At 46.6% G+C, this 13149-nt stretch overlaps 1 protein-coding gene across 2 annotated transcripts in view; it reads right to left on the reverse strand.

Annotated features, from left to right (window-relative positions):
- STAC (SH3 and cysteine rich domain) overlaps window positions 1-13149 on the reverse strand; it is a 114210-nt gene that overhangs the window by 26740 nt on the left and 74321 nt on the right. For both annotated transcript variants that reach the window (XM_045003179.1, XM_045003178.1), the window contains 2 exons: window positions 12703-12784; window positions 9008-9123 (listed from right to left, as the gene is read on the reverse strand). In XM_045003179.1, coding sequence (XP_044859114.1) covers window positions 9008-9123; window positions 12703-12784 — 198 coding nt within the window. The remainder of the gene's footprint in view (window positions 1-9007; window positions 9124-12702; window positions 12785-13149) is intronic.

A 13149-nucleotide genomic window follows, 5' to 3' on the forward strand; every position in this document is an offset into this window, starting at 1 on the left:
CACCCCCACCTGTAGTAGAACCAGAACCTCTGGCTGAGTTACTGAAGATCTCAAATAATGATTTAAAGACTTCAAGTTAAATAGAATCCACCATTTACTTTAGTTCAAACCAGCAAGTGACCCATGCCCCATACTGCAGAGGAAGGCAACAAGCACACAGGGTCTTTGCCAATCTGACCCAGGGAAAAATTCTTCCTGACCCCCAAATATGGTGATCAGTTAGACCCTGAGCATGTGGGCAAGACCCACCAGCCAGACACCTGGTAAAGAATTCTCTGTAGTGACTCAGATCCCTCCCTAGCTAGTCTTCTGTCTCCAGCCGCTGGGGCTACTTGCTACTAGCAGTCACAGATGGGCCATATGCCATTGTAAGCAGTCTCATCATGTCACCCTCTCCATAAACTTAACAAGCTCAGTAGTGAAGACTACTAGGTTTCTTTTTTGCCTCCACTGCTCCCTTAGGGTATGTCTACACTACAAGAGTAGTTCGATTTAACTTAGGTCGAATTTGTGGATTCGACCTGATTAATTCGAATTTGTGTATCCACACTAAGGACACTAATTCGACTTTGTGAGTCCACACTAACGGGGCAAGCGTTGACATTGGAAGCGGTGCATTCTGGGCAGCTATCCCACAGTTCCCGCAGTCCCCGCTTCCCATTGGAATGCTGGGTAGAGCCCCCAATGCCTTCTGGGGGAAAAATGTATCGAGGGTGGTTTTGGGTAACTATCGTCATTCAACCGTCACTCCCGCCCTCTCTCCTTGAAAGCGCCGGCGGGAACTCTGTTAGCGCACTTTTCTGGTCAGTGACAGCGTGGACGCCACAGCACTGCGAGCATGGAGCCCGCTGCGATCATCGCTGCACTTATGGCCGTTGTCAACTCCTCGCACCTTATCGAACACCTCTTCCACAGTCAGCTGCTGAGAAATCGGGCGAGGAGGCTCCGGCAGCGCGGTGAGGACATGAAGTGTGAGAGTGGCACAGACCTCTCACAAAGCACGGGATCCCGCGCCGCGGAGATCATGGTGGCAATGGGTCACGTTCATGCTATGGGACGGCGATTCTGGGCCCGGGAAACAAGCACGGACTGGTGGGACCGCATAGTGCTGCAGGTCTGGGATGAATCACAGTGGCTGCGAAACTTCAGGATGCGTAAGGGCACTTTCCTTGAACTGTGTGACTTGCTGGCCCCTGCCCTGAAGTGCCAGGACACCCGGATGCGAGCAGCCCTGAGTGTGCAGAAGCGAGTGGCCATAGCCCTCTGGAAACTTGCAACGCCAGACAGCTACCGGTCAGTAGCGAACCACTTTGGCGTGGGCAAATCTACCGTGGGGGCTGCTGTGATGCAAGTAGCCCACGCAATCGTTGACCTACTGCTCTCAAAGGTGGTGACCCTGGGAAACGTCCAGGTCGTCATAGATGGCTTCGCCGCGATGGGATTCCCAAACTGCGGTGGGGCTATAGATGGCACTCACATCCCTATCCTGGGACCGGCCCACCAGGCCAGCCAGTATATTAACCGAAAGGGCTACTTTTCAATGGTGCTGCAAGCACTGGTGGACCATAGGGGACGTTTTACCAACATCTATGTCGGGTGGCCGGGCAAGGTTCATGACGCGCGTGTGTTCAGGAACTCTGGTCTGTTTAGACACCTGCAGGAAAGTAGTTTCTTCCCGGACCACAAAGTAAGTGTTGGGGATGTGGAGCTGCCTACAGTGATCCTCGGGGACCCAGCCTACCCGCTAATGCCCTGGCTCATGAAGCCCTATACAGGTGCCCTGGACAGTGACAAGGAGCTCTTCAACTACCGGCTGAGCAAGTGTAGAATGGTGGTGGAGTGTGCTTTCGGACGTCTCAAGGGGAGATGGAGGAGCTTACTCACTCGCTCGGATCTCAGCGAAACCAATATCCCCATTGTTATTGCAGCTTGCTTTGTGCTCCACAATCTCTGTGAGAGCAAGGGGGAGACCTTTATGGCAGGATGGGAGGTTGAGGCAAATCGCATGGCTGCTGATTACGCTCAGCCAGACACCCGTGCGATTAGAAGAGCCCAGCGGGAAGCGCTGTGCATCCGGGAAGCTTTGAAAGCTAGGTTCCTCAGAGAGCAGGGTAACCTATGACTGTCCAGTCTCTTTACAGAGAAGCTGAACCTGCCCCTGTTTCAGTTACTATTGACTTTTTTCAGCGGTTACATACCCCGTTCACCAGGTTTCCCCCCTTCCAACAGACGTTTAAAAATAAAGTTATTGGAACATTTTTAATTAACAAAGTTTTCTTTACTAACGAATTCTCGTTCAAGGGTTCCAACAGGGACGCAGACTGTGGTGGGTACGGTGTGCAGTGATGTACAGACCGCTTCTACACTCGAGGACTGACAGGCTCCTGCTCCTACAGCGGTCTCTGGGGGGAGGATGGTTACCGGAGGGTGTGCAGGAAGGGGTGGGTTTGCAGGAAGGGGTGAGGGGTGTGTGGGAAGGGTGAGTAGGTGTGGGGGGATGATGGCTCTGACTGGGGCTCAGGGCATCGGAGAGGTTCATGGCTAGGGTGGAAGGGCATGGTAAGGGCAGCCTGCCTTGCCTTTTGTGGATGCCAGGCGCTCGGACCCTGGGGCAACATACACCTCCCAGACTGACCTGGGGCAGCAGACACCTCGCAGAGTGACCCGGGTGCCTAGTGACTGCACTCTGTGTGTGACCTGCTGTTGATCCTGCCCCCATGTCTGTACCCTGGTAATGGTGGCTGTCCTATGCAATTAACAAACCCCTCCCCCCCCTTCACACAAAGTCTTCTGCAAAGAAACATGACGGAAACAGTAATGAACAGCAAACTATTTTTAATACTCAACTACACAGTTGGGGGATGAAACTGGGATTTGGGATTGGGTGAGCCAGGAAGGCAAGCAATTCTCATACTTTAGGGAATGAGAGCTGTTTGGTACATGAGCGCTCTGCTGGGGTGGAGTGACAGTTTTCACGGCCCCTAGCGCCCCTCCTTCTTGTGATTTTGGGTGAGGGGGGGACAGGACTTTGTGGCGGGGGAGGGCGGTTGCAGATACAGTTCAGGGGGGCTCTCTGCTCCTGCCTGCGGTCCTGCAGAACATCCACAAGGCGCCGGAGCGTGTCCGTTTGCTCCCTCATTAGTCCAAGCAGCGTTTGAGTCGCCTGCTGGTCTTCCTGCCGCCACCTGTCCTCCCGTTCGCTGTGTGAGCGCTGCTGCTGAGAGAGGGTCTCCCTCCACTGGCTCTGCTGGGCCGCCTCGGCTCTGGAGCAGGCCATCAGTTCAGCGAACATCTCGTCCCGAGTCTTTTTCTTTCGCCGCCTAATCTGCGCCAGCCTCTGTGAGGGGGATGCCGGGGCAGTTCGGGAAAGAGCCGCAGCTGTGTGATGGGAAAAAGGAAGTGATTTCCTTCCAAAGATACATGTTTGCGAACACTGAACACAGTCTACTCAGTTTCTGTGAACAAGACCATACAGGGCACCTAATCTCATGTGCTCTCAGGACAAGTTCGAATTTTCGGCATTCGCTTTCATTGCCTGGGGTCTTGCACTGGAGATCGGACAAGCGGGGCAGGACAGCAGAATCCGTGTAGCAGCCAGGCCTGGTAAGCCGTAAACTTTAGGCTGCTTAACAGTTAATGGATAGCAGTGCCCTCCTGCTGCAGGCAATCTGGAAAGCATAAAGTCTGACCCTTTTCCAGCCCCTCGCGGCTGTCCCCGGGAAAGATCCCTGTATGCTTTTCCTCTGCAGCCTACAACGCGTGGCTGTTAAACGACGGTCATTGTTATGCAAAGGAAAAGTCAAGCATTCACAATAGTAACATTAAAGTAATTCCCCTAATTAGATGCAGCAGTCGCCGAGCGAGATCACCCTGAGGTGGGTCTCCAGGAGAAACAGAGAGCGAATGCTGCGTGAATCCCTGCACAGACCAGGGCCCTATGCTGCCATGCTGGTCGAGGCGATGCTCCCATTATACCTCAGGATGGCCTGGCGCGGAAGAGTGTGCTTCCACGGAGCACCCAACAAGGCACCTCTCCCCAGGAACCTCCTAAGGAGGCTTTTCGAGTACCTCTCAGACAGCTTCGTGGAAGTGTCCCAAGAGGATTTCTGTTTGATCCCTATATGCATTGACCTTCTTTTTATATAGTTTTTATTCCTGTTTTGTTAAAAAATAAATGTTTACATGTTTATAGCACTTACCGACTGATCCTTCCCCTGATTCGGAGTCTGGGTTAACGGCTGGGGAGGGTTGGTAGGGGATCTCTGTGAGGGTGATGAAGAGATCCTGGCTGTCGGGGAAAGCAGTATTGTAACCGCTGTCGCCTGCCTCGTCCTCCACAAACCCTTCCTCATCTTCCCCATCCGCGAACATCGCCGAGAAACTGCCCCTCGACACTATCCCATCCTCAGAGTCCATGCACACTGGTGGGGCAGTGGTGGCAGACCCACCTAGAATGGCATGCAGTGCCTCGTAGAAGTGGCATGTCTGGGGCTGGGCTCCGGAGCGTCCGTTTGCCGCTTTGATTTTTTGGTAGCCTTGTCTCAGGTCCTTGATTTTCACGCGGCACTGCGTTGCATCCCGGCTGTATCCTCTGAGTGCCATGGCTTTGGAGACCTTCTCGTAGGTCTTTGCATTCCGTTTTTTGGAGCGCAGCTCCGAAAGCACAGACTCATCACCCCACACAGCGATCAGATCCAAGACTTCCCGGTCAGTCCATGCTGGGGCCCTCTTTCTACTCTGAGATTGCATGGACTCCTCTGCTGGAGAGCTCTGCATCGCTGCCAGTGCTGCTGAGCTCGCCACGACGTCCACACAGGAAATGAGATTCAAACTGGCCAGACAGGAAAAGGAATTCAAATTTTCCCGGTGCTTTTCCTGTATGGCTGATCAGAACATCTGAGCTCGGACTGCTGTCCAGAGCGTCAACAGAGTGGTGCAGTGTGGGATAGCTCCCGGAGCTAGTAAGTTCGATTTGCATCCACACCTAGCCTAATTCGACATAGCCATGTCGAATTTAGCGCTACTCCCCTCGTCGGGGTGGAGTACCAAATTCGAACTAAAGAGCCCTCTAGGTCGAATTAAATGGCTTCCTGGTGTGGACGGGTGCACGGTTAATTCGAATTAACGCTGCTAAATTCGAATTAAAGTCCTAGTGTAGACCAGGCCTTAGGGAGACTGTTCCAGAACTTCATTCCTCTGATGGTTAGAAACGTTCAACTAATTTCAAGTCTAAACTTGTTGAGGGTCAGTTTATATCCATTTGTTCTTGTGTCAACATTGGTCCATAACAAATAACTCCTCCCCACTCCAAAACCAATGGGAGTTATGCATGAAGACAACAGGGAGGTTGCCCAAGTAGTGCAAGACTGGACTTGAAATACATTTCTTGGTTTTTAAAAGTTAGTCGTGTCATGAGCAGTATTTCCTCATAGGACAAGCATCTGACAAATAATTTTTAGGATCGTCGTCTTTTTAAAAGATGTTTCTTTAATTTCTTTTAGCAGAAATTTATAGTAAAAGTTGGGCATTCATATTTGAAAAGTCAGGCCTTAGCTTTTTTGGTCTTCAGTTTTCTAAATTGTAACTAAGGATAATACTGCTTACTTCTCCTACCTACAGCTCTCTATATGTCAAATCCAGTATATTTTCACATTTTGCCTGAGGAAAAATGTGCTCCTATTTTCCTAACTTCCCCCTTCTCCAAGGATATTGAGGGGCCATGGGAGTTAACAGGAAGCTGGCGGGACTCAAAATCATTTTGTTATCTTGTCTCCCCCGCCACCACCCTGCCCTCCTGTTTGTCCCGTCCACCTCTTACGGCTTGTCTTTTACACTGCAGGCAATTCTGGGCAGGAGCTGCCATTTATTATATATTTGTACTGTGCCTTGCACAATGGGGTCTCAACCTGGTTGAGGCCTTTAGACTCTATCACAATATAAACATTAAGTGATAATAAGGCTGTGTAAAGCAGGGTAAACTACGGTGAATATCACAGGCTGAACATGGACTTCCTAGCTCCTAGGTGGAAAACAGACACCGTTGAAAGAAACCCCAGGTCACAGTTATTTTTCAACAGTTTGCAAAGGCCGGGTCCCTGGGTTTCCCACCAACTAGCTTCAAGACTTAACCTCCAGCAAATGTAACGCTTCATTTTGGCTCCCTTAACACCAGACTCCTGCATCTCTGTAATGATTAAAAAGTAAAAAGCCTTTGGCTCCATACCTCAGGTACAACACAGTCAAAGTGTGAGGCTATCCTGCTATAACAAAATGTTTTGCTGAATATTGTGTCAGTGCCATAACAATCTCTGCATTATGGGCCTGATCCAGAGCCCGCTGAAGTTAGTGTGTGTCTTTCCACTGACGTCAATGAGCTTTGGATCAGGCCCTATAGGACAAATATTCTCATTTTGAAATACAAAGTGTCACTCCAAAAGAACTGATCCATCAAACCCTGAAGGAAAACTGGTGCCATGTTTAAATTACCCAGGGGCGGCTCCAGGCCCCAGCATGCCAAGCGCATGCTTGGGGCGGCATGCCGCAGTGGGTGCTCTGCCGGTTGCTGGGAGGGTGGCAGGCGGCTCCGGTGGACCTCCCACAGGCGTCCCTGTGGAGGGTCCACTGGTCCCGCGGCTGGGGTGGAGCATCTGCAGGCGTGCCTGCGGGAGGTCCACCAGAACCATGGGACCAGCGGACCCTCTGCAGGCATGCCTGTGGGAGGTCCACCAGAGCCACGGGACTGGCGACCGGCAGAGTGCCCCCCGCGGCGTTCCACCGTGCTTGGGGCGGCGAAATGGCTAGAGCCGCCCCTGACATTACCTCAAATAATTTTCCCATATAAACATGGGCTAGAGGGTTACATTCTGAGGAAGCAGTGAAGTGGCAGGTGCTCTGTTTGGAGCGTATGCCTACCTTCCATTTATGGTCATTCAAGAAACCAGGCTAAAATCACATAGAGGGACATGCAGATTCTAGATGGTATTGTGACATTGGTCTCAATAAAGTCATAAAGAGTGTATTCCTTCCAGCTTTGCATCTATTACCCACTTCACTGCAGCATAAACACACCTGGAACATTGGGCAAACCAGGTACATCATTCACAACCTCCACTGTGATTGTAATGAAACAATGGCTCAGGGATGTGGGATGGAAGGACCAACAGTGAAGAAGTTTAGTTTCTGTATTTCTGTAACTGCTCACCCATTGCTGGCTCAGGATTTAACTGTGAGAAGTTAGGATTTCCCATATCTGTCTCTCTGTCTTATGCTTTTCTATATTATCTAAGTACAGACATGTGCTACGTTTAGTCACACTCTGACTCCCTGGGAGACTAGCTCATGACAAACTGGCATTCTATACTTTACACCCACTCCCCATGTTGTTATGATCAAAAGTCCAGGGCAAGCTGACAATCCATTTGTGTTTTCTATGCCTGAGTAATCATTCATAATTTAACATAATGCCTTATTGATTTAGCAGGTAATAATTACATTTGTAGAACTCCTGTTCCAGTATAAATTAAATAAGCCAAAGAAAGAGCTGTAATCACAAACCATGAAAGGTGTTAAAACTGGTTTTGGATTTAAAAAAAGGTGGAAAATTATTAAGTTTCTTTTAAAAGAGAAAACATTGGATGAAGGGCATGTCCTTTACTAACTCCTGTGCAGCTTTCACTTAGGAATTGAAAGTCTCTGGTTTGAATTTCTCTGTGTTTGCCTTTTTGAGTTACATTAGCATCTGTTTAAAAGGCCATCTGTACCATTTAAGGCCCTGATTCAACACAGCAATTAAGCACCTGTTTATGTCCCAAATGAAATAATGGCTTATGTGCTGTGCTGAACAGGGATGGATTGAAGCACCAGTTTAAAATTAAGCATGTGTTTAAGTGCTGTGCCTATATCCTATGAGTGCTTTCTTACAGTCATGGCTTCATTCTAAGGCGGGAGTTCCCTTTTTCAAGTGCAGACAACACCTTAGAAAGATTGTCTATTGACCACCTTCCTTCTCATTCATGATGGAGGATCATTCCCCTCACACACGTAATGTATTGTTTCCAGCCATCTTTAATGAAATAAGGACCCAAGCTAGCACCATGTGATCAGCCAGGGCTTAAATTCAGCTGGCATGTCTCCACAGGGCTAAAGCCCTGATCCCAAGCACCTCCCTATGGGGCTAATGCCCAGCAGCTGAAGCCTGGAGCCCCAAATGAGGCAGGGGAGTTGGGGAGCTCTGGGGAATAGTCTCTGAAAATTTAAGCCCTGCAGCCAACTATTCCTAGACGACTACTACTACTATCTAGGTCCTGATTTTCAGAGATGCCAATCACCTGCAACTGAATTCAGTTAGAGTTATGAGCATTCAGCACCCCTGAAAAAACAGCCTTCTGCTGCTTCAGTCATGGACTGGCCGACATGCCCAGGAATGAAAATGAGGGGATGTAAGGTGCTACCTTAATCACCTGCATGGTCTACTCAGATCATGGATCCCAGTGCCATTGGGCTGCTACTCCCTCTCCTGTGCACATGGGCAAAGAGTGGGTGGTGGAGGCAGAATTCAGTACCTGTCCTGCCCCTAGAACATTGTGACTATGCACTGCCGGCTAGTCACAGCTAATTGCAAGATACCAATGCATCTTTTAAAGCCAGTGCTGTGCCCGTGCAAGTCACTTTTCAAATTTAAACATTTTTGTTTATGTTTTTACTTCCTCTCCTCTCCCTCCCAAATGATTCTGGCCTACATGGTTTGTTGAATTTCAGCATTTTTAGATCAAAGTGAAACAGGAACGCTCACCTGTTCAACGTCTATTTTTTCTTCTTTTTAAGGTTATTTACAAGATTTTAAAAAACTGAGTTTATAAAAAAAGAGTTTATAGCCCTGTTCTAGTCTGGAATGTATTTTTTTAACAGCCTGAAATTTGGGCTTTCTGATGGAAACTGACACAACTATTGTGTATGGATGTGCTGTGATCCTGCAAAAGGAAAAGGGAAGATAAAACAGAAGGATTACAGAGTTCCGTTTGGGTGAATCAGATCCACTTCCAGAGCTGCCCCTCTTGGTCTTCTGTGCTAAGGAGGTTCCAAAGCGGAGGGTTTCATACACGGGGTCGACTTTGTTGCCACAGGCTGCAACAGAAGAGGCAAAACAGAGATAAATACGTGAAAGAAAGTACCCACCATTATGTCTCCTTCACTTAGAGACTTAACTGCCCATCCCGTCATTCCACTCATTCTTTGCTCCCCTTCCTATTGACTGACCCCGCTCCCCCAAATCATCTCCCATTGCAACTAAAATCACCTCATCTGTGAGAAACTACATGAGCTACACCCATTCCCACTGTCTCACAACCTCTCCCATCTCCCACTTAGGATAAGTCTATGCTGCAATTGGGGTGGCCCATGTAGGCATATCCATATAAGCTTTGATTGAGCCAGCTTGCTATAAGTAACAGTGTAGGCATCGTGGCATGGGCTAGCTGCTCAAATTCGTACCTGGGGTCCCAGGTGGGACTGTATTTGGGCAGTTAGCCTGTGCCACTGCCAGTACTGATGCAACTTCCCTGCTATTTATAGCAAGCCTGCTTGGTATGCTGATGTGTGCTGCAATTGCATCATCTATTGCTGTGTAGACATACCCTTAGGCCATCGATCTCACTCGTAGACTCCTTTTCTCTGCTTTCTTGATCCCTCCCACCCACACACTCTATGACTGGCTCTTACTTCCTTTGCAAGAGAGAGATGGGCCTTATCTCAACATCCAGCAAATTGTGGCCTTTGTTTTGAATGGAAGATATTTATAATATATGTAAAAGGACAAAAGTCATTAGCAGTTCATGAAGGGAACTGGATCTTCTCATACGAGCTGAGCTCTACTTTGTGTCTTTGTGGGTATTTAAGGACCTAGCTGAAGCAATCTCGGAACCATTACCAATTATCTTCATGAACTCATGGAGAACGAACTGGTTCCAGATGACTGGAGAAGGGAAAACATGCTAAATACTTTAAATGGGGAATGAAGAGGACCTGGTGAATTATAGACCAGTCAGCCTAACTTTAATACTTGGAAAGGTACTAGAACAATGATTAAATAATCAGTTGGTAAGTACCTAGAGGATAATAGGATGATAAGTAATAGCTAACATGAATTTGTCAGGAATAAATCATGCAAAACCAACCAAATTTCCTTCCCTGACAGGGTTACTGGCCTAGTGGATAAGGGGAAAGCAGAAGACATGATATAACTTAATTTTAGTAAGACCAGTGCTATATGACATTCTCATAAGCAAACTAGGGAAATGCAGTCTGGATGAATTTACAATAAGGTGGGTGCACAACTTGTTGAAAGACCATGCTGAAGGAGTCATTATCAGTGTTTCGCTGTCAAACTAAGAGGGTGTATCTAGTGGGATCCCATAGAGGTCAGTCCTGGGTCTGGTACTATTTAGCATTTTCATTAATGGGCAATGGAGTGGCAACTATGCTTATAAAATTTGCAGATGACATCAAGCTGGGAGGGATTGTAAGTACTTTGGAGGACAGAATGATAAATCAAAAAGACCTCGATAAATTGGAGAACTGATCTGAAATCAACAAGATGAAATTCAATAAATACAAATGCAAAGTACTACATTTAGGAAGGAAAAAGCAAATGCACAACTACAAAATTGGAAATAACTGGAATAAAGGATCTCGGGGTTATAGTGGATCACAAATGGGATATAAGCCAAAAACGTGATGCACGAGAAAAAGGCAAATATCATTCTTGGCTGTATTAAGAGGAGTGTTGTATGTAAGAGACCCTACTGAGCACTGGTGAGGTCTCAACTGGAGAAAGATGTGGAAAACTTGGAGAGAATTCAGAGGTAAGCAACAAAAATGATGAAAGATTTAGAAAACCTGACCTGTGAGGAAAGGTTAAAAAATTGGGCATGTTTAGTTTTGAGAAAAGAAAACGGGGGGGGGGGGAATCTGATAATAATCTTCAAATATGTTAAGGGCTGTTATTAAGAGGTCTGTGATCAATTGTTCTCCATGTCCACTGAAGGTAGGAGAAGAAGTAATGGGATTAATCTACAACTAGGGAGGTTTAGGTTAGATATAGGAAAAAGTATCTAACCATAAGCATTGAAACAGGTTACCATGGGAGATTGTGGAATCCCTATCATTGGAGGTTTTTGAGAATAGGTTGGACAAACACCTGTCAGGGATGGTCTAGGTATGCTTGGTCCCACTTCAGAGCAGGGGAATGGACTATATGACCTCTTGAGGTCCCATCTAGCCCTACATAGCTATCATTTTATAGGAACTGAGCACTTCTCCCGTATCTCAAAACAGCAAAAGTTTCAGTCGAGGAAAGAGAAAAATGATGCAAGCTAATGAATATGGAACTCCAATCCTACATTAAGAACCACAGGAGAGGACCCTTGTCCCCAAGCAGAGCCCCAGTTAAGTCAGTAAGGTCTGTCTACACAGTTCTCAGTGTAGGATCAGGGCCTTACATTACCTAGCACTCTTCATCCCAAAGCACATTCAAGAACTGTGGACCTGATTTTCTATCGTTAGGAAAACATCCAGTCTTGGTTTTAACATTTCTAAAAGGTACCGTTTAGTTCAAAGAGGAATTATATGGGGCAAGTTCTGCAGCTTGTGTTATACAGGAGGTCAGTCTGGTTGATCACCGTTGTTCCTTCTGGCTTTGGACTCTCTGAATGTACACTCTAACTTACACTGGTGTAAATCAAGGTAAGTCAGTCGAAGTCTATACATTTACAGCAGTATGACTGAGACCAGATTCAGGCTCTATATAACACATAGCATCATGGAAATGCAGCCTCCTCTGGGGTGGAGGGTAGTAACCAGCTAACCTACCTAGTGGGGAGGTGAAAGATACTGGGGTCTTTAATGTCACAGAGAGCAAGACAAACCTTGTTGTTACAGAAGAGCTGCTCAGAATATTTTGAACAGAAACAATTCTCATATTAAAAGGGTCTTTTTTTGAAAATGGAAATTTACACCCAGCCATTTAATTAAAAAAAATATTTGATGGAAACTACAGGCAAAAATATTAGCCCATTGGCTGTTCTCAGACACATTCTTTCATGTTAGTTATTTTCTTGGTTTTCAGTTTTTGCATTGCCAGTTTTAAATGGTCAACTTAATCACATGGAGGAAGTTTTTCAAAATTGAATATTTTTTTTGGTTCAAAATTTTCATTTTCAGAACAGGGTGTAACAGAGAGCAAAATCTGGCCCAAGTAGCTGAAGAAATAATAACTAAATCAGTAACAATAAAAAGAGAAAAGAAAGAAAGGTGAACAAGAGAGGATGGAAGCATAATTCAGTCAAGATCCTGATCAGTGTCGAGCATAGTTCACTGTTACTTTAACATACAACTCTTGTGGTGCTTCTTCCCAAATCAGGCCTAGCTAGCAGCAATGCATGGGCTACTCCCACTTTGAGCACAGGCATTGGTTTGATGAACGTGATGACAGTGAGCATCTTATTTGTATTGTGCCTTTGAATCATGTAATATTGAAAATAAAAATAAACACATTTCTTTTGGTTACAGTTTTGAAGGACTACTTCTCTGAGATGGTGGAAGAACACCTGGCCCCTCACTGGCAAAGGAGTTGAAGGGCTGCTGAGAACAAACATCACTTCTGAAAGCATAGTGCAGCCCAAGAGAGACTGAAAGATTAAAACTCACCAATAGGCATCACTTCTTTGATGCAGCCAAACTGTTCATGAATGAGTAGTGGGGAACTGTAGTAACGCCGAAACCCCTTTGGCTAGAGAGAGGAAACATGTGAAGTGATGTAGCATGACATGACTGATGTAGCATCACGGAGCATCAGAAATAATCTCAGCTGTTCTGCTAGTCTGATTTCCCATTAAAAAAAGTCTCGAGAGCAGGAACATACTCTCTGTTACAGACCAGCAATTTACCTCCTTCACTGCAGGGTGCTGAGAATAGGGGTTTATTTTTTTTGCCTGCTGGAAACATCTCATTTCTGTTTCTTAATATTATCTGGAATGATGGCCTTCATTTTCAAACTCTATTTTATCGTCAACCTTACACAAATTTAGTGTTAATAAGTTTAAATTAATTACAGCAGAAATGCTGGATCATAAAATAGAGGTTTAGCAATATCGG

This window comes from Mauremys mutica, chromosome 2 (genome assembly GCF_020497125.1).
Source record: "Mauremys mutica isolate MM-2020 ecotype Southern chromosome 2, ASM2049712v1, whole genome shotgun sequence".
NCBI lineage: Eukaryota > Metazoa > Chordata > Testudines > Geoemydidae > Mauremys > Mauremys mutica.